The sequence below is a fragment of the Centropristis striata genome, chromosome 6, assembly GCF_030273125.1.
Source record: "Centropristis striata isolate RG_2023a ecotype Rhode Island chromosome 6, C.striata_1.0, whole genome shotgun sequence".
Classification (NCBI taxonomy): domain Eukaryota; kingdom Metazoa; phylum Chordata; class Actinopteri; order Perciformes; family Serranidae; genus Centropristis; species Centropristis striata.
Window position 1 is genome coordinate 5,676,393 of NC_081522.1, and position 25,519 is coordinate 5,701,911.

The following is a 25,519-nucleotide window of genomic DNA, read 5'->3' on the forward strand; positions in this document are numbered from 1 at the left end:
GAGACATTGAAATATATCGTCCATTACGGTAATTGACAAGAAGAACTTTACACTGTTCATATATCATATATTTATTAATATATCATGCTGTTCTCAGGAGAAGAACAGGTGATGAATCTTGACTTTTTGATGGTACATTATTTGTAACTCTATCCCTTCCTGTGTGGAAATGTAAGAGTACCTGAAGGCAGTTACCGCTAATTCAATCAATAGCAACATTTGAGACTCTCATGTTGGCTTCTAACATAAAATAAAGATCCTCTGAGTGCTGGGAATCAATATGCAATATACTAAATGTAATTGTCAAAATAAAGGAGACATCTGGGTAAATGAAAGGAGGTGGGTTGTTTTTCTGGCATGGGTTTGGCCTAAGCATTTCCCTTAGAGAACAAATTAGAAACAGTGGGTGAACATCTTCATCACATGTGTCCCCTGGCTTCAAGCAGTAATATCTAAAGGACTGTAGTGCACATATGAATCATGATTCTCAGCTCAGCTATACACATAAAGCTCCTACACAGATCAGTAAGCTGCTGTTTAAATGCAGATAATTCGATGTCCAACAACAAGCATTAAAAAATGTTTTTTTTATGGATTTATTTCTGCTTATAGAACTGCCAGACCACTAACACTCCAGAATTATTAAAGTCACTCTATTGAGGCACATTTACATACATTTATTTCAGTAACTAAACACCGACATAAATACAGATTTAATATTAGGCATTATACCCAGCTCTGTCACAATATCCTCATTCTGTTGGATAATATATATTGTCCCAGAAATGATCCCGATCAACAGTATTGTTGTAATTTTAAGACAATTGAATGACACTAATTAAATGATTATATATTACCATAGTGATTAAGTTGCTCTATGTAAGTATACACTTGCATAGAGCAATGAATTTAATAGAGAAACTCCAACATGGAGAGCAACTGAGAGGACAGAAGCAGCACGACAGCAAAATCTCTCACTACTAGTTTTTCTGTCCGTTAAGCTAGAAAAAGTGGTTGGGAAAACCCTGTTTGTTATGGCATGTTGACTTGAATGTTGGTGACATTCTTTTTTTAACAAACATGCATGTAAATCAACAAGCGACACCTTACGTTGTATGAACATGAACCTTGATAACTTTTGCTTAGCTCAGTAAGTTGACATTGCTCTAATTGTTACAGTTAAAAAGCCATCAGTCATTGGCTGACAGGTGCCTAGTAACCAACAACAACACCTGTGTTTCTTTGCAGTTCTAGGTATTCAGACTGTAGGTTGGTAAGTAACAGTGAGATGAGATAAAGGGCTTGAGGTACAGTACAGGCCAAAAGTTTGGACACACCTTCTCATTCAATGCGTTTCCTTTATTTTCATGACTATTGACATTGTAAATTCATCAGAACTATTAATGAACACATGTGGAATTATGTACTTAACAAAAAAGTGTGAAATAACTGAAAACATGTCTTATATTCTAGTAAGCAAAGGGTGGTTACTTTGAGGAATCTAAAATACAAGACATGTTTTCAGTTATTTCACACTTTTTTTGTTAAGTACATAATTCCATATGCGTTCATTCATAGTTTTGATGCCTTCAGTGAGAATCTACAATGTAAATAGTCATGAAAATAAAGAAAAACGCATTGAATGAGATGGGTGTGTCCAAACTTTTGGCCTGTACTGTATGTGTTGGCTGATGCATTTGAGGGACAGAAGGGAAAAAGGAAAAGTGACCATGAGTTAAACTGTATGGTCCTTGAATGCAGCAGAAGCTCCGTGGCATTTTACTTTCCCTGTTAACAGTTTAAATGACTCCTTAGTGCCTCTGTGTTTCTTCATTACTAAGCAGTTTAAGCTCATTGTTACTTGCTTATGATGAGTCTAAGTATGTATTTAAAGTAGTTATTAGTGGTAATGCATGTCCGCTGATTGCAAATGTGACAGGAGCTTGAAAAACAAAAATCTGCTGCAGTATTAAGGCTTAATAGATAGATAGAGAGATAGAGAGATAGATAGATAGATAGATAGATAGATAGAGAGATAGAGAGATAGAGAGATAGATAGATAGATAGATTACTTTATTCATCCCCGAAGGGAAATTCAGTTGTCACAGCAGTCCGGTATTCAAGTACAATAAAATACAATAGAATAAGATACTGAGGTAGCATAAATAAAAACAACAATAGAAAAAAAACACAGAATAGAACAAGGACAAGGACACTTAATACGTTAAAATACTGTTAATGCTTCTATTTCAACAACTTTGTTCATAACAGTAGATTTATTTAAGTTTTTACAAGGTCAGTCATGCAAGAGGACCATCCTGTCTCTTACACAACATTTCCTACTGACTCCAGAGGGAAAGGAAGGAAGGAAGGAAGGAAGGAAGATAACAGGGCGTGGAGGTCAGATGGAGACACGCTGAATGTTGTCGGTTGTTGGAGGCGTGAAGTGGCAGGGCAAGAATTTGGCTGCTTTTGTTGCATTACTTGTGCCTTCTTGCCCCCTCCTTGTCGATTAGAAGACAAGGGTTTTTCTTGTTTCTGTGTGTGAGAGTGACTGCGTCATACTCCATGACCTGTTGAGCCAGCCAAGTCGGTTCAGTTGTTGTTCACCTTGTTGTAGTAGTTCTGTTGGTAACCTGGGAAAAGACCCAGAGGGACTTTAAGACCTGCAACTCCGGGTGGATCAGTGACGGGGAGTGTCACAGCAGCCTGAGCTCATACACAATCATTCACCACAAGATTGGTGTGACTGTTGAAATTTTTATTTGGAAGCTACATTATTTGTTGGTACAGTGGCTTGCAAAAGTATTCATTCCCCTTGGAATTTTCACCCTTTTGTTGCTTTTACACATTAAATCAAGGTCGATATAATTTGGCCTTTTTAAAAAGAATTTGCAAAAAAACCCTCTTTAATATCAAAGTGAAAACAGATTTTTACAAAATAATGTCAATTAATTAAAAATCTATAATTTTATTATAGTCTTAATAATATTCTTCTGGTCCGGTCACTCAGATTGTGAGGACGGCCTGCTCTAGGCAGATTTAAACAAGGTCCATACTGCTTCCATTTCTTAATGATGGTTTAACTGAACTCTTTGTGATGTCCAATGAGTTTAAAAAATTTTTGTAGTCATCTCCTGACTTCCACTGTTCAATGATCTTTTCTCTGAGTTACTAGAAGTGTTCTTTTGTCTTCATGGTACAACTGTAGCAGGAATAGTGATGAACCAGAGACTGGACCTCCCAGACACATGTTTTTTTATACTATAATCACTTGACACACATCAACTGTACTCAGGTGATCTCCATTTCACTAACTGTGACTCTGCTGCATCAACTAGCTGGAACTTTGTTGAATTAGTTCAGTTACTTTAAAGGGTATGAATACTTATGCACTCATTTATTTTACCTTATAGATTTTTAATTAATTTACATTATTTTGTAAAAATCTGTTTTTACTTTGATATTAAAGAGGGTTTTTTTGCAAATTCTTTTTAAAAAGGCCAAATTATATCGACCTTGATTTAATGTGTAAAAGCAACAAAAGGGTGAAAATTCCAAGGGGTATGAATACTTTTGCAAGCCACTGTAGTACTCGATCATTACTGAATTGGAATGCGTCCTTCGTGATAGAAATTGGAGCCCGACAGATAAATCAGTTGACAGATATTACTGGCCGATACTGGCCTATCAAAGACATATCAGTATCAGTGATGTGCCGTTATGAAAACTTTTTTTACACATTATATAATGCAGAAAACATTGCTTGGCATGATAAAGAAATGGTGTTAGCTATTAATTATTTTTTATCCCTTTTTAAAAAAAATAGTTCGCGATTGACTGAAAATGTAATGATGTTTATTTAGCTATTTATTCAATTCCTATTTATTCTTTATTTTCTCAGTCATCGTTTTATATAATTGGCTGACCAAGTATAGTCCATTTTTTAAATCTATTTTCATTCACGCTCTATTTAAATTACTATATTGGCCACCATTTTGATGAATTTCCCCGTCTAATATCGGTATCGGCATTCGTCTCAAAAATCCCATATCCCATATCAAAAATCCATATATTGGGCTCTCATAGAAATTCTGTGATAGTAATCTTTTGACAGAGCCATGATTCATTTTGGTGCTAATTCCCATACCCCGAGCAGCTCACTGTGTACAGTCATGTGTTTTGTGTGAATTACATTCACCAGAAGACACATTGCTCATTTATTAATTGTATGTTGGTCTGGATATTAAGTAGAGTTAGGTCACTTTCTGGTTTTTCTGGTCTGGTCTGATGTACAAGCTTAAAGTGGTTTGATTTTTATGTCAACCCGCTGACCTGAGCATCAGTGAAAAGTGTACTTATAAACCAGATCACAGCTGGCTAGTTTGGATTGTCACTACACAGACACAGTAGTAAAGCCTCACTTAGATTCTGTTTAGCTTGTTTAACATATACACTACTGGTCAAAAGTTTTAGAACACACTAACTTTTCCAGAATTTAATTGAAAATGATGCAGTTTAATGTCTCAGTCTACTCTGAAATTAATGCACATTTGCAACATTTAAAATTCTTGATTGAGCATAATAGTGTTTTGAAAGTAAAAAAAAGATTCAAAATCACATTTTATGTTGGATTAAAGGACTAAAAAAAGACACAAAATGCCAAAAAAAGACACAAAATGACAAAAAAAGACAAAATTACCAAAAAAAAAAGACACAAAATGACTTACAAAGACATGAAAAGAATTCAAAAATGGACAAAATAGCCCAAGACTCCATAGTTAAGTTGTTAACCCATTTCTTGTTCCCTGAAAAAGGCCTACTTGTTTAATTCTGAAATGTACATTATTTTTCAGTTTTGGTTAAGCTTACCTTTTTTATTTAGTTCACCACTTACCTTTGTACCCTTTCAGGCTGTTCATTTGACTTGAACTGCTTGAATTTCAATAAAAAATTGAAAAATTGGGGTGTTCTAAAACTTTTGACCGGTAGTGTATGTAGTCTTTGATTTGCCCTCTTTAAACAACAGACAAACTAAAACTGGGGTCATATGAATGTCTAACTTGTTGCTAAAACTCTCACCATCTCTCTCTTTCTCTCTCTCTCTGTAGCTTACTGGCGGTTCTGGCTTTGTGTCACTGTCGTCTACGAGCTGTTCCTCATCTTCATCCTGTTCCAGGTTGGTGTGCTGATGATATCAAGTCCTTCCCTGACAAAACTCTTTAATTTTCTTCATTTCCACATTGACATTTTGGTTTAAATCTTGGATTTGTGTACACAAACCACAGCAAAACTACACCCTAAAGAAGGACGTCACTGGCCAAAATATGGGATTTTGTTCAATGTTTTGCGCCAATCTCTGCTACTTTTTCTGCTGTGATCCATCCTCCTTAATCTGGATCTCTGGAAGCCTCTTTGCACTCTTCCAGTTTAATTAAAATCTCTTTGAGCCAGACTCTTTAAAATAGCAATACTTTATAGCTGGCACCATGTACCTTTGTGATTCTTAAAAATATATGTAGACCATTTACTCTCTTTAATCATGCAGGGATAATTAAAATGGTAGCCTGGTGGAATACTCCATTAAAAACTGTAATGTGCCATAAAGATGAAAACTCATAGAAGCGAGAGAGAGAGAGAGAGACTTTCAAAACTAGAATGGCACTTGGAGAGCACAGACCTCCGCCAATGCCCATTTCAAGTTTAATTAAAATTGGGCCAGTAGCTTTTTAATTTAATGTAAACAGATTAAAGACAGACTCGTATTTCTGATTGAATGTCTTACAATTTGGAACAAGCACTGTAACAGTGACAAGCAGTGAAAACCTTTACTTCTTCTATAGTTTTCTTGGTAATGCTGCATGGGTACAACTGTATTTTAAATTGTTATCATGGTATGATAATGATGTCGTTATAATAACAACAGTTCATTCATTTATTACCACATTCTGAATATGTCAGAATATATTCAGAATATGGAAATATATACACTACTGGTCAAAAGTTTTAGAACACACCAACTTTTCCAGAATTTAATTGAAAATGATGCAGTTTAATGTCTCAGTGTACTCTGAAATTAATGCACATTTGCAACATTTAAAATTCTTTATTGAGCATGATAGTGTTTTGAAAATAAAAAAAAAGATTCAAAATCACATTTTATGTTGAACTAAAGGACTAAAAAAGACACAAAATTACCAAAAAAAAGATACGAAATGACAAAAAAAGACACCAAAAGACACAAAATGACTTACAAAGACATGAAAATAATTCAAAAATGTACAAAATAGCCCGAGACTCCATAGAGTTAAGTTGTTAACCCATTTCTTGTTCCCTGAAAAAAGGCCTACTTGCATAATTCTGAAATGTACATTATTTTTCAGTTTTGGTTAACTTTACCTTTTTTTATTTACCTCTGACAGTTCACCACTTACCTTTGTACCCTTTCAAGCTGTTCATTTGACTTAAACTGCTTGAATTTCAATAAAAAATTAAAAAATTGGGGTGTTCTAAAACTTTTGACCGGTAGTGTATATATAGAATATAGAATTAATTGCAACATACACCTTTCTGTCTCGATATGGATCTCAATAAAAGCTCCTTTCAGGGAGAATAAGTGCTGATAGGCTCTGCACTGTCTCCTCTAAACCCCGTTTTCCAGACGGTGCATGATGGACGACAGTTCATGAAGTACATTGACCCCAAGCTCGGGGTTCCCCTCCCTGAGCGCGACTATGGAGGAAACTGCCTCATGTACGACCCTGGCAACACCACCGACCCTTTCCACAACATCTGGGTAAGACAACTTCTTTTATTTTACCTGCACACGTGCTATTTTTGTGACTCATTTGTGAGTGAAAAGTGCTTGAAAATGCTTGAAATTCTTACTGTGTTTCTCTTGCAATCTGACTATAGATAATCACATGTTCAATGAAAAAAATTATAAATTCAATATTGAGATTAGCAAACTGTACTTTTGGTTGTTAACAAGGTTATAATAGTTTTGGATTTTTCATTAGTTTTAATTTTGTTGTCAATTTTTGTTTTCAAATTCAGTTAGTTTTAATTCGTTTTTAGAGTGAGTTTGCTAGTTTTGATTAGTTTTATTTTTTGGAAAATGCTTAGTTTTAGTTTAGTTTTAATTAGTTTTAGTGTTAGTTTTAGTTTTTTGTAATGGGGTATTTTTTGGATGCCAGATTCAATAAGGTCACAATAAATGTTTCCTTTATTTCCTCTGTCTGATCCATCTCAGCCCCAATAAATTTACTAAGTCATAAAACCAGATAGATGAAATAGATTTCATATCAACCAAAAAGGTTTATGTATGAAAAAAGTTGTCAAAGACGAAAACTAAGGACATTTTCACTATAATTTTAGTTAGTTTTGTAACCACACAATACAGTTTCAGTTAGTTACTGTTTTTTAAAAAACTCCCGTTTTTATTTTTATTTCAGTTAACGAAAATGTTTTTTCAATTCTAGTTTTCGTTATTTCTTTAGTTTTCGTTAACTATAATAACCTTGGTTGTTAAAAGTTTAAAACCATCGCTGTTGGTATGGTTGAGTGAAATTACCCCTTTAAGCATGTAAGTACTCATCTAAAACATGCAACTTACAACCGTTGTAAGGTCCTGGAAAAGCTTCAAAATGGACCTTGAATGTCCTTGAGTGCCACTCAAAAAGTGTATGAACCTTGAGTGTACTGCTTCTGTCCAAAGAACTGCCCGTGAGATTTTCAGATGCTGAATCTAAACGAAATACTTTTCAGTTGCTGCATTGTGAAAACAGTCTTGTTAGCACAGAACCATCTGGGTTCATTCATTTTACCTGCACACTTGCAATTTTTGTGACTCATTTGTGAGTGAAAAGTGCGCTTTTTCATTATGTTTGAAACATATTTTGAATATGCAGTACCATTCGTCATTCAAGTTCCTGGCGAGTAACAGTCAACCATCCAAGAAATAACATTTTCGACTGTTATTTTTACATTGGGTACACTCTGCCCTGAATTATTCCTAGTAAGGAAATGATCCAGATCTCAAATAGTGCGACAGGCTAAATCTATCTCATTCTTTCCCTCATCCATTCACACACAAATTCTCTGTTTGACGCTAGTTCTCCCGCCCTGTCTCTTTCTCTTTAATACACACACGCACAGTTGGTGTGGCTGTGTGCTGACTGGCTCCAGAGGCTCGTCTGGCACAGTTTATAGCCCATCAGTAGAACCAGGTCCTCTATCCCCCTCGGGAGGCAGTCTGCTGCTGCTGCTGACGCCTCGGTGACCCACACCCCATCTCTCCTGTTGGCCTGATTTCAGTGTCGGACAGTGGGTCGAATTCACCGCATTAAATTACTGCCAACCTCTGTGAATAACCTTGTAAAAATATCAAAATGAAACAAATTTAAAGTTGTTGACAAGTTTAGACCTATAGGTGGATAGACATAAAGAAACTAAAATGTACTTGATTGCTGCGCAGAAAGAAATTAGTACAAGTCATATGTGGTTGCTGTTAAAGGAGACAGACTAGAAAACATATTATTTCTGTGCTTTATGATGCCTGGCCAAGTTTTGTCCTGTTCAGTGACCCAGTACTCACTGTGCTCATTTCTGGTTGCTGTCAGTCTGAACTAGATGCGGTAGACAGATAATTTAACACGATTAATTATTGACTTTTGTAAACATAATGCATTTATTGAACTTAAAAACAACTTTTTTAACAATGGATTGGATTTTCTAGAACTTTAACCCATTTAGGCCTAAAACGCCTGGAAAAAATGCCTGTAAAACCTATGGCCGATTTTAAAATAAGAATTTTTTTCTAGAAATTCAACAGAAGTGTCAACACTTCCTACTAAATAATAGAATTTTCAGCCTCTGTAGTAGATAGAAATGAAATTCAAAAAGTATTTGAGAACTTATAGCTTTTATATCCGAGCTTCCTCCGCTATAGTCGTCTTCCACCACAATTTCAAAGTTCTGGAAAAGTCCCATGTTGCATTGTGACACTCCCACATGTATTGTCATTTTGTGTCTTCTTTGGTCTTTTTGTGTCTTTTTTTAGTCATTTGTGTCTTTTTTGTGTCTTTTTTTTAGTTATTTTGTGTCTTTTTGTGACTTTTTTTTGTCATTTTGTGTGTTTTTTTTGTCATTTTGTGTCTTTTTGGTCATGTTGTGTCTTTGTGTCTTTTTTTTGTCATTTGTGTCTTTTTTTGGTGATGATTTCAAAGTTCTGGAAAAGTCCCATGTTGCATTGCGACACTCCCACATGTATTCCGATGCATTTCATTGGCCAAGAGAATGAAAATAGGTGGAAAAAACTACAAATACTACAAAATGACGTATCCGATTTCCCGGTTTTAATGGTAGAAATTCGGTAATGCTTTCCTGGCTTAAATGGGTTAAGTATAACAATAAGAAATAAATAATAAGTGCACTTCAACAACCTACTGAAAACTGCTTAACATATATTGAGTATATAAAAATAATACATTTGAGCAAAATAAATTAGATTAATATGTTGTAGTGCACTGCCACAGTTCAGTGGAAACCACTAAGTATTTCTTCAACATTTTGGTAAACTAAATTCAGTAATTCCAGCCGGCAAGCAGTGAACACAGGCGAAAGCACGTCACTAAAGGAAGACAAGCGCTGGATTTATAACACAAGACAAAACGTGTGCATCATGGACAAGTGAAAGGCAGCATAATAATTGTTTAATCTTAATTAGTGCGGCCAATTATAGTGTGTTAGAACTGATTTTTACATCATAAATCTAAGATTCACGTTTTGTTAACATAATTTGTTTTATACTCTACAGGACAAGATGGATGGCTTTGTTCCTGCTCACTTCCTGGGATGGTATATAAAGGTTTGTATGAACACTATAAACCTGTGTGCACATCAACTTTAACTGCTTCTGTCCAAAGAACTGCCCGTGAGATTTTCAGATGCTAAATCTAAACGAATTACTTTTCAGTTGCTGCATTGTGAAAACAGTCTTGTTAGCACAGAACCATTTCTAAGTTCTTTTTTTTTTTTTTTTTTTTTTTTTTTTTTACAGATAAAGCATGATTAAATATTAATAAACCTGTTCTTAAATGTGATTCAATAAGATTGCAAACCCCTGAATCATTACTCTTATATTATTAGTAAATCATGATAAGACCTGTGATTTATTGCCTGCTTCCTAAATTTAGAAAAAACTGTCTTTAAAAACTGAGTTTTTTCTGTAACTGATCAGGATCTGCAGCCTGTGGCTATATTAAACAGATTGACAGAACTGGTATGCTCTGTTGCATTTGCAGCAAAAAAAAAAAATGTTAAGTTATTTTCTATGGTATCTGACCTCCTCCCACTCCACACCATTCACCTCCTCCTACTCCCCCTCCTCTACTGCTCTCCTTTCTTCCTCAGACTCTGATGATTCGGGATTGGTGGATGTGTATGATAATCAGTGTCATGTTTGAGTTCCTGGAATACAGCCTGGAGCACCAGTTACCTAACTTCTCAGAGTGCTGGTGGGACCATGTACGTACAAATATTACAGCTCTTCTTCTTTGATTACTGTAGAATAAACGTGTGTTTTCAGAATGGTGTAAAATATTGCATATATGCAGCAGTGAACAAACCATAAATTGAGTTTACCAAAAGCCAGTTGCATGCTTAGCTGATTTGGTTCTTTTAGCGAGCATAAAAAGATATTTCCAGCTCAGTTTCTACAGCCACTTCTGCTGGGAAACTAAATTTGCTTCATGGAGCCGAATCAACTGAAAATGAGTCAGGCCAACTGAAATATTTGGTAAATTTGTTTTAGTAAGAGGCCCGGAGTGTGTTTGTTCGAGAACAGACATGTCTTACAGCTGTGAACAGACAAAAAGTAGTATAACTGTAGAAATAAACTAAAAAACATGTCTGTACAGTATTGTTGACATCAGAGGTTTATGGTGCAGTAAATTAATCTGTTAGAAAATGTTCAGTAAGTGTGTAATAATAGTAATTTACTCAAGTTCAATGTAGAGCAGTGTCTTACATGAAGAGTTGAAGAAGAAGAAGCGTTGTCACCCGATGCCTGCTGTTGAGCTTTATTGAGATTTATGATGGCTATTAATGGTCATTTGTTTGTGTGATCAGAACATATTATACCAGTGGGAGCCTGAAAGCAGGGGGAATCATATGAACATTAGAGCAGCAAAATAGAATAAACAGACACATTGTTGGGTATTTAAAAATAATAAACTGTTGACTGTAAAAACAGATTAAGTAGACTGTGCAAATAGACAGTGGAGGCATTTACTTAACCTGTTATACAACTGCTTATTTACAGTAAATATTTGTAACAGTACAAGTTTACACATAGTGAGTTGTTAATGTCTACTATATATATAATTTAAAGAGAGAAACCCATCTGAAAACAAACGGTTATCATGCCTCTGAAGGTGTACATTAAAAAATGAGGCGCTATGGCAAGATTTTTTCTAAGGTCACAAACACCATATAGTCAGGCGGCTTAGCCAAATAAAGGGGACACGTCGGACAAAAGCACCACATTTTTTCCACATGCTCTCTATCACGATAGGTTTCAATTTTTGGTAGGAGCCACTTCATCAAGATTGTGGATCGGAGATGGCAGCCATATAAAGTCTATGAGAAACTCTATATCTTCCAAGCCAATTAGAAGGTCAATCTTGGTGTCAAAATATACATTTTCTGTGTCAAGGAATCATTTAAAGCTATTGAGAATATCACTAGATAATTATTTGATCAAATAGATATGTTCATTTTCACCCAGACTGGTAGGTCTTCAAGTGCTGCAGCAAGGAATCCTGAGCTGAAAATTAATCTATGTTCACGGGAGAGTGCGGATTAGCTGCAATGTACACTGCTCAAAAAAAAATCAAGGGAACGCTTTAATCTCATGTCAGATCTCTAGTGATATTCTCAATAGCTTTAAATGATTCCTTTACCCAGAAAATGCATATTTTGACACCAAGATTGACCTTTTAAGTGGATTGGAAGATATATTGGTTCTCATAGACTTTATATGGGTGTCATCTCCGATCCACAATCTTGATGATGTGGCTCCTACCAAAAATTTAAACCTATGGTGATAGAGAGCATGTGGAAGAAATTTGGTGCTTTTGTCCGGCGTGTCCCCTTTATTCTTAAATCTGGTCCTAAGCCGGCTCACTAATAGTCTTAAAAGAATGCTTAAGTTTGAGTTTTCCCTTCTAGCTTGCAACAAAACGAATAGCAGAGTCAGGGAGACCATTCTGTCCATGCCTACACAGTCCAAAGAAAAGATTAAACCCAACAAACTTGTAGGTGGACGACAGTTGTGTAGGCGTGCTACTAGACCTTTTTTTGTCCATTTATAAAAATGTGTTTTTTCCTCTCCAGTGGATCATGGATGTGCTGGTGTGTAATGGTCTGGGGATCTTCTGTGGCATGAAGACTCTGGCCTGGTTGTCAATGAAGCCCTACCAGTGGCAGGGCCTGTGGAACATTCCTACATACAAGTACGACTTCAACACTAAATGTCACATAAAACAAGTGTCTTTCTATGGCAGGATGTCAGGGTTTATGCCAGGAAAGTGAAAAGTGTAGCTGCCTTCACTTTAATCAGCAGCTGGAAAGCATGTGAAGCGGACTAAGCTTGGGTCTTCAGGAGTTTTAGTATTTACAAATAGCCTAAACTGGACACACATTGCCCTGTTACGTTCACAGCTATAACTTAACACTCTCCTCTCTCTCTACTGTACACTCGCTAACTTAAAGCCCACAACCTACACACTTCCTTAATGGAGGTTTCTACTTTTTTAACGTGGTTTAGTTTTTGAAAATAATTAAGTTCCGAGGGGAGCTATTGCCCATGCTTACAGTTCATTGGCGGAAACCCTGGATTTGGTTTACTGAAATATTCAAAAACCTACAATCAGAACTCTTTTCCTATAGAATGGAAATAATGACACCTAAAGTGTGTCAATTTTAAAAGTGTATGTCAGATGTAAGGTCTAAGGTATAAGGTACCTGCCCGAGGAAATCAGGTCGGCTGAATCAGTGATCTCTTTTAAATCTCTTCTTAAGACATACTTTTATCGAATAGCCTTTCCTGATTTTACCTGAACTTTACCTTCCCTTGAACTGTCTTTTAATTGCACAGAACTATGTCATTCTCTAGCATTTTTTTATCTGTAGTTTCATGTCTGTTTTTAACTTGTCTTTGTAAAGCACTTTGTAACATGCGTTTTGAAAAGTGCTCTATAAATAAAAAAATAAATAATAATAATAACTAATTATAACAATACTAATAATACAAAAATATTATTATGCTCTTATGTTCTTGCTTAAAAATATTAACAAAGTTCTCCCTCTTTGGCTTTTGAAATATTTTATTTTATTTTATTTTTTTATCCCACGATTTTGTAACCCATTTTATTTATCACCCAGTTTGTCCTATGTGACAAACTGGGCGCTACCTCGTCCCTGTCGGCCAGGGGAGAGCCCTGAACTAGTCACATGCTTCCTCCTATACATGTGGAGTTAGCAGGCCCTTCTTGACGGGGAGATTCCCCGGTGGGACGTAGCGCGTGGGAGGATCACGTTATTCCCACCTCTCGCCCCCATCAGGCGCCCCGACCGACCAGAGGGAGGCACTATAGCAACCAGATCAATGCATGTTTTTGTGAGAGGTCCCTGTAAGGGGATCCTCGGGGGGGATACAGGGGATACAGCGCTCTCGCCTCACAGCTAGAAGGTCCTGGGTTCGATTCCTGGGTTCGAGAGCGCTACCAACTGCGCCAGGACGCTGTGGGCGTTGGAGGCGTGTCCCCAGCTCCATGTCTCCGGTGTCCGTAGCGCTGGTCGGTGTCGGCAAAAAGACCTTTCTGTGTGGAGTTTGCATGTTCTCTACATGTTTTAGCGCTCTTGAACCCAGGAATCGAACCCAGGACCTTCTAGCCGTGAGGCGAGAGCGCCACCAACTGCGCCACCGTGCCCCTGGCTTTTTAAATATTTTAACTTTGTGTGGTGCTGTCGCGACCTGTGATGGCAGTTTGTACCAACAAAGCTGTGTTAGTTTGTATTTTTATTTCTAACCTCTCTCTCCTGTGTTCTCTCTCAGGGGGAAGATAAAGCGTATAGCATTCCAGTTCACTCCGTACAGTTGGGTGAAGTTTGAGTGGAAGCCTGCTTCAAACCTTCGTCGCTGGCTTGCAGTTTTAGGCATCATCTTTATGGTAAGAAATATCCTGTTTTTATTGACACGATAAATTGACACTGTGTTATATTATTAAAAAAAGAGTGAGATTACAGTATAATGAAAAATGGTGAAAATTAAACACGTACCCTCATCATAGATTCAACATACATGTCCATGTTGCCTCAGCGTCTTAACCCAAATGTTACCCTAAATGTTTGTTGTTTTTGAGATTTCTTTTATTATACATTTTTATATTGGTTATATAAGATATACAATATATGCTCAGCTTTTTCCTGAAGGAATTCGGCTACACAGATTCTACATTTGTCTCAGAAATTTTAAATCAGTTGATGAACTTATAATGTCAATTATTGGCATGTTTTTAATTCTATAACATTACTATTTCTAAATAAATCGTGAATGATCTACAAATGTAGATATGTTTTTATAACTTGTGGAGCACAATTTTTCTTATATTATGTTATTTTATGTGTGTTATATTCTCATTACCCCTAAATTAAGATGTGTGTTATTTTATCCCCTTCCACCCCAGTTCCTGCTGGCGGAGCTGAACACGTTCTACCTGAAGTTTGTGTTGTGGATGCCTCCTGAACACTACCTGGTGCTGCTCCGTCTGGTGTTTTTTGTCAACGTGGGAGGTGTAGCCATGAGGGAAATCTACGACTTCATGGATGACCCGTGAGTAGCAGCTGCGTGAAGTCGGCTGGTGGGAGGTGCAGGTTCATAAGTTAATCACATGTGGAGTGAGTAAATTCATACAGTGTCTGGAATACTAAATCACAACAAAGACTGTTAGAAACTTGCATCCATTTACTTATTATGAGTGCACAACATAGCTGTAATGTGCTGTTAGTCAGTACATTTACATGACACTTGAAAAAACGAATTATTGCCTTAATCTGACTATAACTGGATTCTGGAGTGCTTGTAAACTTGTTAGTATGACTGATGTCGCAGTTCTCCAACTCCGATTAGGACACCCAGATAATGTGATTGGAATAGGATTTTAGCCGGCATGTATGACAAGACAACGCATGTGGGCACGCTCCACCCCCGCCCTGGCGTATGACCCCGGAACAAAAACATCCAAGAAAGCCGGTCACATTAGCCGGTGGCACATTAGCCGGTTGCATTGGCCGGTGGCACATTAGCCGGTGGCACATTAGCCGGTGGCATTGGCCGGTGGCACATTAGCTGGTGGCACATTAGCCGGTGGCACATTAGCCGGTTGCATTAGCTGGTGGCACATTAGCCGGTGGCACATTAGCTGGTTGCATTAGCTGGTGGCACATTAGCTGGTTGCATTAGCCGGTCGCAATAGCTGGTGGCACATTAGCCGGTGGCACATTAGCTGGTTGCACATTAGCCGGTCGCATTAGCTGGTGGCACATTAGCTGGTTGCATTAGCCATTCACAATAGCTGGTGGCACATTAGCCGGTGGCACATTAGCTGGTTGCACATTAGCCGGTCGCATTAGCTGGTGGCACATTAGCCGGTCGCCGGTAAGTAGCGACGGCACAAAGTGTTGAACTGAGGTCAACCGGAAAGGGGGCCATATTAACCCACTGAAACGCATCTCAATTGCATGTAAACTGGGACAAGGACATTAGTCCTATTAGATGCCAATATCATGCATGTTAACGCACTGAATGCTATTCAAATCTTCTTAAGTGATTATCATATAGAAAGTTTAGTTAGTAAAAGTACTTGCTATCCAATTTTTCTAAATGTGAAAAAGGATAGTGAGGGATGAATTGTCAAAAACATGTTCAAAGAGTGCAAATAATTCCCACAAAGTGTTCTGTAAAGGGACATTTAGCTGCTAATGACTTCATGTAGATCGTCAGTTTGTGCTGGTTATCTCTGCAGACCATTAAATCTCATATTATCAGTTCACTGTTAATACCAGTATCAGTGCATGTGAGAATGTTGTTCATAAACCCACAGAGCAGCTTAAGGAGTGAGTATATTTACCTCCCTGATAGTGTAAGCTTCTTATCACATCCGCCTGCTGAAAACAAGCATTTCTGCTTGTCTGACAAATATGCAAACACTTTGCTTTTCCTTTAACAACTGACAACACTTCGGCTTTTTGTAGTGGAGAGAGATAGTCCTAATAGTCTTTTTTTTTTTTGGTTGAACATGTTAAAAACAAACAAAATGTTATTATTAATAATAATAATAATAACAATAATAATAAAACAGGTATGATAAAATACAAAATAATAAAAAGCTTTTTTTTTTCAGACATTTAGCAAAAAATCTCAATAAACAATATAATAAAGCCCAAATAAATATTGCATGTCCGAAAATGAATAAGAAGTGGAGACCACTCAAAGAAAGTTCCCAATCATCTCACACACACACACACACACACACACACACCAATCCATATATGGGATAGGGACTCAGTTTGCAATGGAAGGAAACTGGGACTACAAAAATTACCAGCTCCACATTACATGAACCTCTCACAGAAACTGTATTCCAGAGTATTGTGTAGAAAGCTTTTTTTTTGCCTGTGTATGATGTCACACTCCAACAATAGTTAGTGTATTGTGGGTGTTGTCCACACCACAAGCCTACCCTTAAACAATAAAACATCCTGCCATTTATATGACTTTTCCATAACAACACCTTCTGTAATCTCTTTGCAGGAAGTTCCACAAAAAACTGGGTCAGCAGGCGTGGCTGGTGGCAGCAATCACAGTGACTGAGTTCCTCATAGTGGTCAAGTATGATCCCAACACCATCATGCTGCCCATCCCCTTCTTCATCACGCAGTGCTGGTTCTTAGGAATCCTCCTTATCTTTACCTGGACCCTGTGGCGGTTTTTCATCCGGTAAGAACCAGTGGGGGGCATCACTGGAAGAATTTGGGGCGTTGTCTAAAATGTAAATAAATCAAAACACACTAAAGATTGAAATACAAGAAGAGTTAAACATTCAGTTCAGCTAGTCTGCTGCTGTTTTATAGCAAGGTAGTACTGGCTTTTGCAGTTGAATAAATAACCATTTTATCTCACTATTGCATTTTGAAAGTGCTCTTTAATCCCGAAAATCTATTTCATTTTGAACATGGTTTTATGTGAGTCAATTCAATTCAATTAAATTCAATTGGCTTTATTGGCATGACGTAACAATGTATATATTGCCAAAGCAACCATCAGAAAAAAAGATAACAAGATAAGGAAAGCAATATTTACAATAAATTATTATAATTCTGGTGTTCATTTTGAAAGAAAAGAAAAACGAATAACAATAAAAGAAAGCAATATGTACAATCATTGAATTACAATCAACATATAATTTATACAATCTAACTGTCCCAACAAAAAAAAAAAAGAAGAAAATAAAATGAAAAATAAAAACAAAACAAGAATCAGAGTCACTACAAGAACTCACAATAACAATATTATTGCAATATCTATAGAAAACTTAGAGAGAAAAAAACATGATTAGACAAATACATCTTTAACTTACGTCGCTTTTTCTGGCAAATATATGCAATTTAGTTTATTATTTAATTTGAGTATAGGGAGTTGTAGAGTCTTTAACCATTACTGTACAAAAGTATCCAAAAAAGAAGCAAAAATGTTTATTTACATGATATTATCAAATGTGTGTTATTAACATGATATCAATCATTTATTTAATATCTGGATATGGCCAAGACCTATCCAAGGAGAGTTATTATCAGGAGGCTCGTTTTTTTATTTTATTTTTCCTCATGACCTCATGCAGCGATATATATTTTAGGTTTCTTTTGGTTTCCTGTTCAGCGTAGCCATATCCCAGCATGTTAAGCTTCTCGTCTATTTTCTCCCCCTCCCCGCCTCCCCCGTCCTCCCTTTCTCCTTCCCAACTCCTCCTTGCTCATGCTCAGCAGTAATGTCCATGTCCAGTGAGGTAGGTATAGGACAGAGGTGTTCCCTCCTATCAGCAGTGTTGTTTTTTTATTTCCCCTTCTAAAACACCATTATAATACCCAAAAGATCCTTGAGACGACACAGATATTGCTCCACTTCTCCTGCATGGCACTTTTCAGTTGTTGTTTTTTTTTGCTGTGGTGAATTTTATCATTCTTCCTTTTTTTTAGCATTTCCCTTCACGCCATTTTTATTCTCAGTTTAATACAGAAGACAGCCCGATTGTGCTGACACTGCAGAAGTGATAGACAGGAGACGCGAGGGCTCATTGAATGAAACTCAGAAAGTGTTTGCACATATCACAGATCAATTGAGTCATGCATATTATTACTTACTATTGCATACTGCAGCACAGTGCATCAAAGACACTAAAGCATGCCATGTTATAGTTCTCAGACCTGGGTGAAATCGTACTTGCAAACACTTTTAATGGTTTGTTTTAGCTTTCTTTAGTTACAAATAGGCTGCCTTTATCCAAGAAAATAAGCATTTTGACCATTTTTGGGGTATGTACACTTTGTCAAGTTGATGCTGCTAACCCAGCTTCAAACAAACAAACAACAATATTATTTGCAAATACTATTTGACCCAGTTGTGCAGGTTCAGGTGTGTCATTTTTCCTCTCCTTCATCTAACACACTGCATTAGCATCAGCAGACCCAAGGTGAGTATTATGGGGATGTTTCACTTCACCTCTCGAGATATTAAAGAGTTTTTGTACTCCACCAATAAGTCTGCTGAAAATGTTCATCAGCAGCATAAACGTTTACCAGTATTTGGGGGGGAAATGTGGGCCACACACACTGAACATACAGAACTCCAACCTCTCTTGTCCACTCCTCTCTGCTCTGTTAAAACAGCCTGCAGACTGTTGGTCTCAATGGAGTCAATCATGGCTTCACAGTTGCACTGAGGAGTGCAGAATTTAATGTTTCTTACATGATGTGGTTAATGCAAATGGTTTCTTTTTCGAAAAAATGTAACCCATAACAACCCAGACCCAGTTATCCTTAAAGGAAATTTTGTTGGATATACCACAGACCAAGTGGACCACATAGAACACATTTCTGCCTTTTTTTAATTTTAAATACTACCCCTAAATGTCAAAGATCTGTGATGCGTTTATGGTATTTATTTTTATATTTCTAATTTTAAAATAAATAAACTTGACACCTTTTGCTTACAGAAAACACAAATTTGCCTTTTTCTCTGCATCTCCACAACATACATTAAAATTGTGACATTAATAGTGCTTTTTAACAACAAATTGTTTTTCAGATTTGTTTTTAAGTAACAAAATAATGATAAATCAATAATAGATAAAAAAAACCCAACCCTAATAGGGTTAAATGCAATAAAGGACACACTATTAACAGATTAGAATTGTTAAATGGGTTTAAACTTAGCCTAGTAACAAAAAATAAGCTTTTTGTATTTAGCTACTTTTTTTAGATATCTGTTTCCAGTCACATCCACATTTTGGATTTGGACGATTAGGGACCTAATGAGTTAAGGTGAAGCATAAAGCTGAATATGGGAGATTCAAGAACATTTAAAATGTTTGTTACACTCGTGTCACCATGGGTTCTTATGGGTTAAATGAGACATGGAAAATATTTTTTTTAAGCTTAAATTTAATTTTTTCCTGTTTTTTTGTTTTTATCTTATCTATGATAAATGGTTTAACTTTGCAGCTTTTTCTTCTTTTACATGCCTTTCAAACAACCCTTGTGAGTTTAGAGGGTTTAAGAGGAAACAGAAAATATTAGAAACTAGTCTCTTCCAGAGACTGATGTGTTTTTTCTCCTTCCATCTCCTCCAGTGACATCACGCTCCGTTACAAAGAGACCCGCCGACGCAAACAGGAAGTCCCCACAGACCGGGACCGTCCTCTGGGCAACGGCAGCACAGCCACCCCGTCGGGGCGGAGCAAACTGAACGGCAGCTCTGAGACGGTGCGGCAGAGGAAGACCTGAGGGAGCAACACGAGTTGTCACCGGCCGATCAGCAGCAACTGAAGAGGGAAGGACGAGGTGTGATGGGAAAAATAAGAAGACTGAAGGGGAATCATGAAACAAAGACAAATGTAGAGGCAAACAGACGGACACATGTATGTGCTGTGTAGACTTATTTTGTGCCTACATGAACCAAGTAGTCATTCAACAGAGGCGAGGGGGTGGAAGGGGGAATTTTCATTCGGTGCATTGTCTAGTTATTGTCTTACTACAGGAATTTACCTCGTTCTATTTTTTTAAGAGCATTTGGGGAATTTTACACAGGACAAGATACATTTTTTTGTGTTATTTATACTTTGAACGTTTAGCGATGAGGGGAAAAAGAGAAGGCTGAATCAAAGAGTTTTGTGACCAATAAGTAACGGCAGTTTTTCCATTTTCTCAGCTGTACACTTTGTCTTAGAAGAGAAGCGTGAGGAACATGTCGGCCGCTGTAAATAAGCTTCGTTCTGTGCAGTCGCATCAGTGCAGGTGATTTAAAAAGGAGAGTATTTGGAGCAGTGACGTAGGTGTAGGTAACCAATGTTCAGTATCAACCTGGGAATTTTACCAGGCAACAGTTAAATGGAGCTTGGTTAATAATAACACATTTCTGTTTTGTCATTTGTCAGTTTAAATTCCACTTTTTGTCTGGTTTTTTTTTTCCTACAGTTTAGAGCACTCTTTTCTTTGGCTTGGTTGCAGGTTCCGGATAGATATTTACATGTGGGACACAAAAATCAGCTTTTAATTTGCAGTTTGCACTGAGCCTCAAGGTCCTCTAACTGCTGGTGATCCTCGCTCAGTCTGACTGAGAGAAAATAGTGGCCAAAGCCTTTCTCTCCTCAGGCTTTACTCTCAGTTAAAAAAAAAAAAAAAATCAAGATGTACCATATTCTAGTTATTTAATTACTGATTATCCATGATATATGGGGGTTGATTTGGGTGTTTTTTGGTAGAGGTTTTTTGTAACCATTGCTGTTATTGCTTTAGGGTAAACCATTATGAACACTAGATTGTACTCAAGTTCCTTTTTGTGAAAGGAGGCGCTGAGGAAGCTGCAGCACTCTAATGAACACATCCATGACAATCACAGTGATGGAAAGCCGTGCTCCCACCTGATGGAGACATTCAGCACCAACAGAAACGAACGGCAGAGATCTAAACGTTCCTCCGGTGCAACAGGACTGTAAATAAGGCTCGACTCAACTGATTCAGTCACATCAGAATGCACATTTCCTAATCCGATTCCTTTTATGCCATTTTTTAAAATTTAACTCATATATTTTATTAAAATATCATGTTCTGATGTCTGAACTGACTGAAACAACTTGAAACCAGCCTTATCTTAAGATGAGAAAATGAAGGTTTAGTGGTGTTTTTGCTTTTGGAAGAGAACCATTCTTCTGTGGGATTGCCATATTGCACATGCAACAAGCCAAAGCTTTGATCCCATTCTTGCTAAAGCCATAAATGCCACTCAGACCCACTTGAGCTGCTCAAACAGCTGTTAAACCTCATTCAGATTGCTTTTCATTTCAGCTGAAGCACAGTCCCAAAGCCACCGGGATCAGTCGTGTCAGCTATTTTTATGTTACAAAAGGAAATTGACTCTGGAGGTCAAAAACAAATTTGTTTTTGTCACAAGTTGGATACCTCAACTCTCCCATTTCTGCAACTTTGATTGTCTTTTTATGTGAAATCATCTCTACAGTTTCATTCGATTCTTTAGTGATTTCTTTTTAAGCAAAAATGTCAAACGTTCTCTGGTAGCAGCCTCTCCGAGGGGGAATTTACTGCTTTTCTTTTTTTGTGTGATAGTAAACTGAATATTTAGATTTGGACATTCTGTTTGGCAGACACAAGGAATTTGAAGACAAGTAACTATACTTATTAAGCTTTTTTCTGACCATGTGTGGACAAAATGAGACAAAAAAAACCTGCAGATTAAAGTAATAATAGTAAGTTGCAGCCTTAGATGTTTTGAACTTTTCATGATACATTATTTAAAAAAAAGAAAAGCTTTACATTTTAAAAAGTCCAAATTGGTCAACCTGAAACTATAACTGTTCCAGTCTGGTTGGATATCCATTGTTCCCTAAGATGTCCCTCAGAAAGCTTCAGTCTTTGTCCTGTTCAGGTCTCGTGGCTGTCAAAGAATGAGCTGTAAATTTTTGTGTGTCACTCATTGTGTCCCAGTGGCTACATACTGCATAGTTGAAGACAAAGTAGACAACATCTGTAACTTTAGGTCCAAATGTTCCTGTTGTAAAATAGGCTGGTGTGTAATGACACTATAATAATTATCTTGTGAATGTAATCAAGCAGAATCTGCTGTTCAAATGAGAGGGTTTGATCATAATTTATCAGGGTTTTTTTTTTTGCCATATACACTAAATGTTTCTGCGAGGCTCATTCTCATGCTTATCAGGCTGTAACTGTTTGAATATTTTACCCTCTTTTTGAATAGAGATTGCTGTGCAAATTTAAAAACTTTGTTTACTTGACATGTCAAGGTTTGTACTTGTTACCCGTGCTGTGCTAATTCAGTTGCTTGTGAACTTAGCAGAAGGTTGTTTTTTTCCTGTTTTCCTCCTTTCTTTCTTAAATTAAAGCTTTTTAGACATGGGCTGGGGTTCACGGTCTACCTGTGTCCATGCTTTGGATTGGTAGAAGTGTTCTGAAGACTTCTACCAACCCAAGTCATGAATTTGCACATCAGCTCTGAAATCATAAAAATATTTAATTAAATAAAAACGAAATGAACTCAATGAGCTATGAAACAAAATAGGATCTGGTCCCCACAAATTAGGACCTTTTCCAGAGAGTTTAATGTAGTTTCATGAGCAGCCACATGGGGGAGGTAGATGTTCTTTTCTGTCTCTGCCCAGTGTTCTGGTCTCCTTGACAATGATCATTCGCAACTTGCTGTAAAAGCCATTTTCAACCTGGTTTGTGTAAATGTGAACATGTTAAAAGATCATAAAAACTGAAATATGCTGCTGCATCACATAATTTTATAATGTTTTCAATAAAATCAAAAGAAAACCTGAACTTGGTCTGCTTGGTTTTTAACAAATCACTCCACAAAGCGGTAAATATGAGTGTGTGTGTGTGCTTTGCTATGTATTTGAATTATCTTTATATATATTGTATGCTATAAAAATGTCATTAAAAAGTCAAAGAGTCACAATTCATCAGTAAAACATTATCGAATAGCATGCCAAAATGTGATGAAAAACCCATAGTATGCCCCTCAAAATGGAAGAAGTCACAGTATAGTATGTCATAAAAATGTAATGGGGAAGTATTAGTAACGGTATAGTGAAGTATACCGAAAAAAAAAAATTAAATCTTGTTTTTTGTCCAAAAATGACAAACGCCATAGAATACTACGCTTATAATGGTAATAGTATAGTTTTATCCAAAAAATGTATATATTAAAAAAACCCACCATATTATAGCATGTCCAACAATGAAAAAACGCCAGTATGTCGAAAGTTATAGTATTTTTTGGCCAAAAATGCTAAGAGACTAATAAGCTGATAATGGTAATATTATATTTTGAACAAAAATATCAAAAACACACCATATTAAAGTATGTCCAAAGGTGGAAAAAAAACCCATAGTGTCATAAAAAAGTAGTGTTTTTTGTCCAAAAATGACAAGCAACACAATAGAATACCACGTTGATCAAGGTAATAGTATGATTTGTCCAAAAATATATTAAAAACACACCATAATAGTATGTCCACAAAAAAAAAGGTTAAATTTCTAAATGTCTACAAATGCTTAAAATGGGTCAGTTATAGTCTGTTGATACACATGGTAAAATAGTTTGTCCAAAAATAGTGAAAAAACACCATATTATGGGATACGTATGTCGATTTTTGTCATAAATGGTCAAATTTTAAAATGCCTAAAAATGCTTAAAATGGGTAAATTATAGTCTGTTGATACAAATTAGAGCATAATATAGAAATGACAAAAAAACACCATGTTATGCGATGTCTAAAAACTAAAAAAAGTTTTGCTGATTTTTTGTCAAAAGTGGTCGAATTTGAAAATGCCTAAAAATGCTTAAATTGGGTCAATTATGGTTTGCCCATACATGTTGTAGTATAGTTTGTCCACAAATCGTGAAAAGGGACCATATTATGGGATGTCCAAAAATAACCCCCTCAAAAAAGACGCACCATATTATAGTATGCTGAAAAAACAAAACAAAACAAAAAAACACCACAGTGTATTATGTCAAAGAAGTCAAAAATTGGTCATAGTGTTTTTTGTCCAAAGATGAATATAAAATAGTATGTCATAAAATGTCATAGCATTCCATGCCATAAATATGTCATAAAAGAAATTAAAATACAGTATGAAATAAAAATTGTAAGAGAATCAAAACCAGAAAGAGGTTTATTGCCAAGTGGCTTTTCACATACATAGAAGAAATTTGTTTTGGTGTTTGGTGCAACAATCAACATAGTTATCTGAAAGCAGTCAATATATATTTTTCAAACATAATTATAAAGATATGCAAATAAATACATAAAATCTATTTGTTTAGAACATTTAGAACTGCAGAGTTTTGGATCACTGTCTCAGAGATGTGTGTTAATGTAACATGAGAAAGCTGCTGCCACTTACAGGTGCATCTCTATACATTAGAATATCGTAGAAATGTTCATTTCCAGTAGTTCAAGTCAAATAGCCCCAACCAAGTATTGAGTCAGATAGATGGACAGACTTTTCAGACGCAGGGAAGTTATTAGGAACAAGGAAAAAACTTCCTCAGCACTCTGATGTAAAAACTATAACAAAAATCTTTATTCCACGGTTCTGTTCTTACAAGAGTATTGTTGATTTCCCCTATGAATAAATATAACTGCGATAAGGAAACCATGTAGCCCGGTCCTTCAGTGAGCCTCAACTAATGGAACTTACTTCAAATCCCATGGTCCAAAAAACAAAAAAAATCTTTCTCTTAAAGTCACAGTAACATAAAGTTAAATAAAAGGTACAAAAAATAACATCTTTATACAAATATTATTCTTATATGAACATGAATTACATCTAATTATGTTTTTATGACTGATTGTAACTTAACATAAAACACACTGAATTTTTTTCTATTTATTAACTTGGCTCCCACAGTATGTCATAAAAAATTTTAAAAAAATGTTATTAGTATGCCGTAAAAAAGTGATAAAAAACGTCAAATTATAGTATGTTGTATAAAAAAGAAAAAAGTCATAGCATAGTACGCCATAAAGTGATAAAAAAAATATAGTATTACTGTACTATGACATTACTCACATGCTATAAAAATGTTATCAAAAAATGTAAGATGCAAAAATGTCATTACGAATGTCATCGT

At 36.3% G+C, this 25,519-nt stretch overlaps 1 protein-coding gene across 1 annotated transcript in view; it reads left to right on the plus strand.

Annotated features, from left to right (window-relative positions):
• The window catches only part of ptdss2 (phosphatidylserine synthase 2), a 35,759-nt gene extending 12,563 nt beyond the window's left edge, over positions 1 to 23,196 (plus strand). The window contains exons 5-13 of the mRNA XM_059334762.1: positions 5,112 to 5,179; positions 6,662 to 6,796; positions 9,818 to 9,868; positions 10,414 to 10,527; positions 12,397 to 12,515; positions 14,120 to 14,234; positions 14,751 to 14,896; positions 16,877 to 17,062; positions 19,971 to 23,196. Of these exons, the coding sequence (XP_059190745.1) occupies positions 5,112 to 5,179; positions 6,662 to 6,796; positions 9,818 to 9,868; positions 10,414 to 10,527; positions 12,397 to 12,515; positions 14,120 to 14,234; positions 14,751 to 14,896; positions 16,877 to 17,062; positions 19,971 to 20,124 (1,088 nt within the window). The 3' untranslated portion in view covers positions 20,125 to 23,196. The remainder of the gene's footprint in view (positions 1 to 5,111; positions 5,180 to 6,661; positions 6,797 to 9,817; positions 9,869 to 10,413; positions 10,528 to 12,396; positions 12,516 to 14,119; positions 14,235 to 14,750; positions 14,897 to 16,876; positions 17,063 to 19,970) is intronic.
• Positions 23,197 to 25,519: the final 2,323 nt, after the last annotated feature.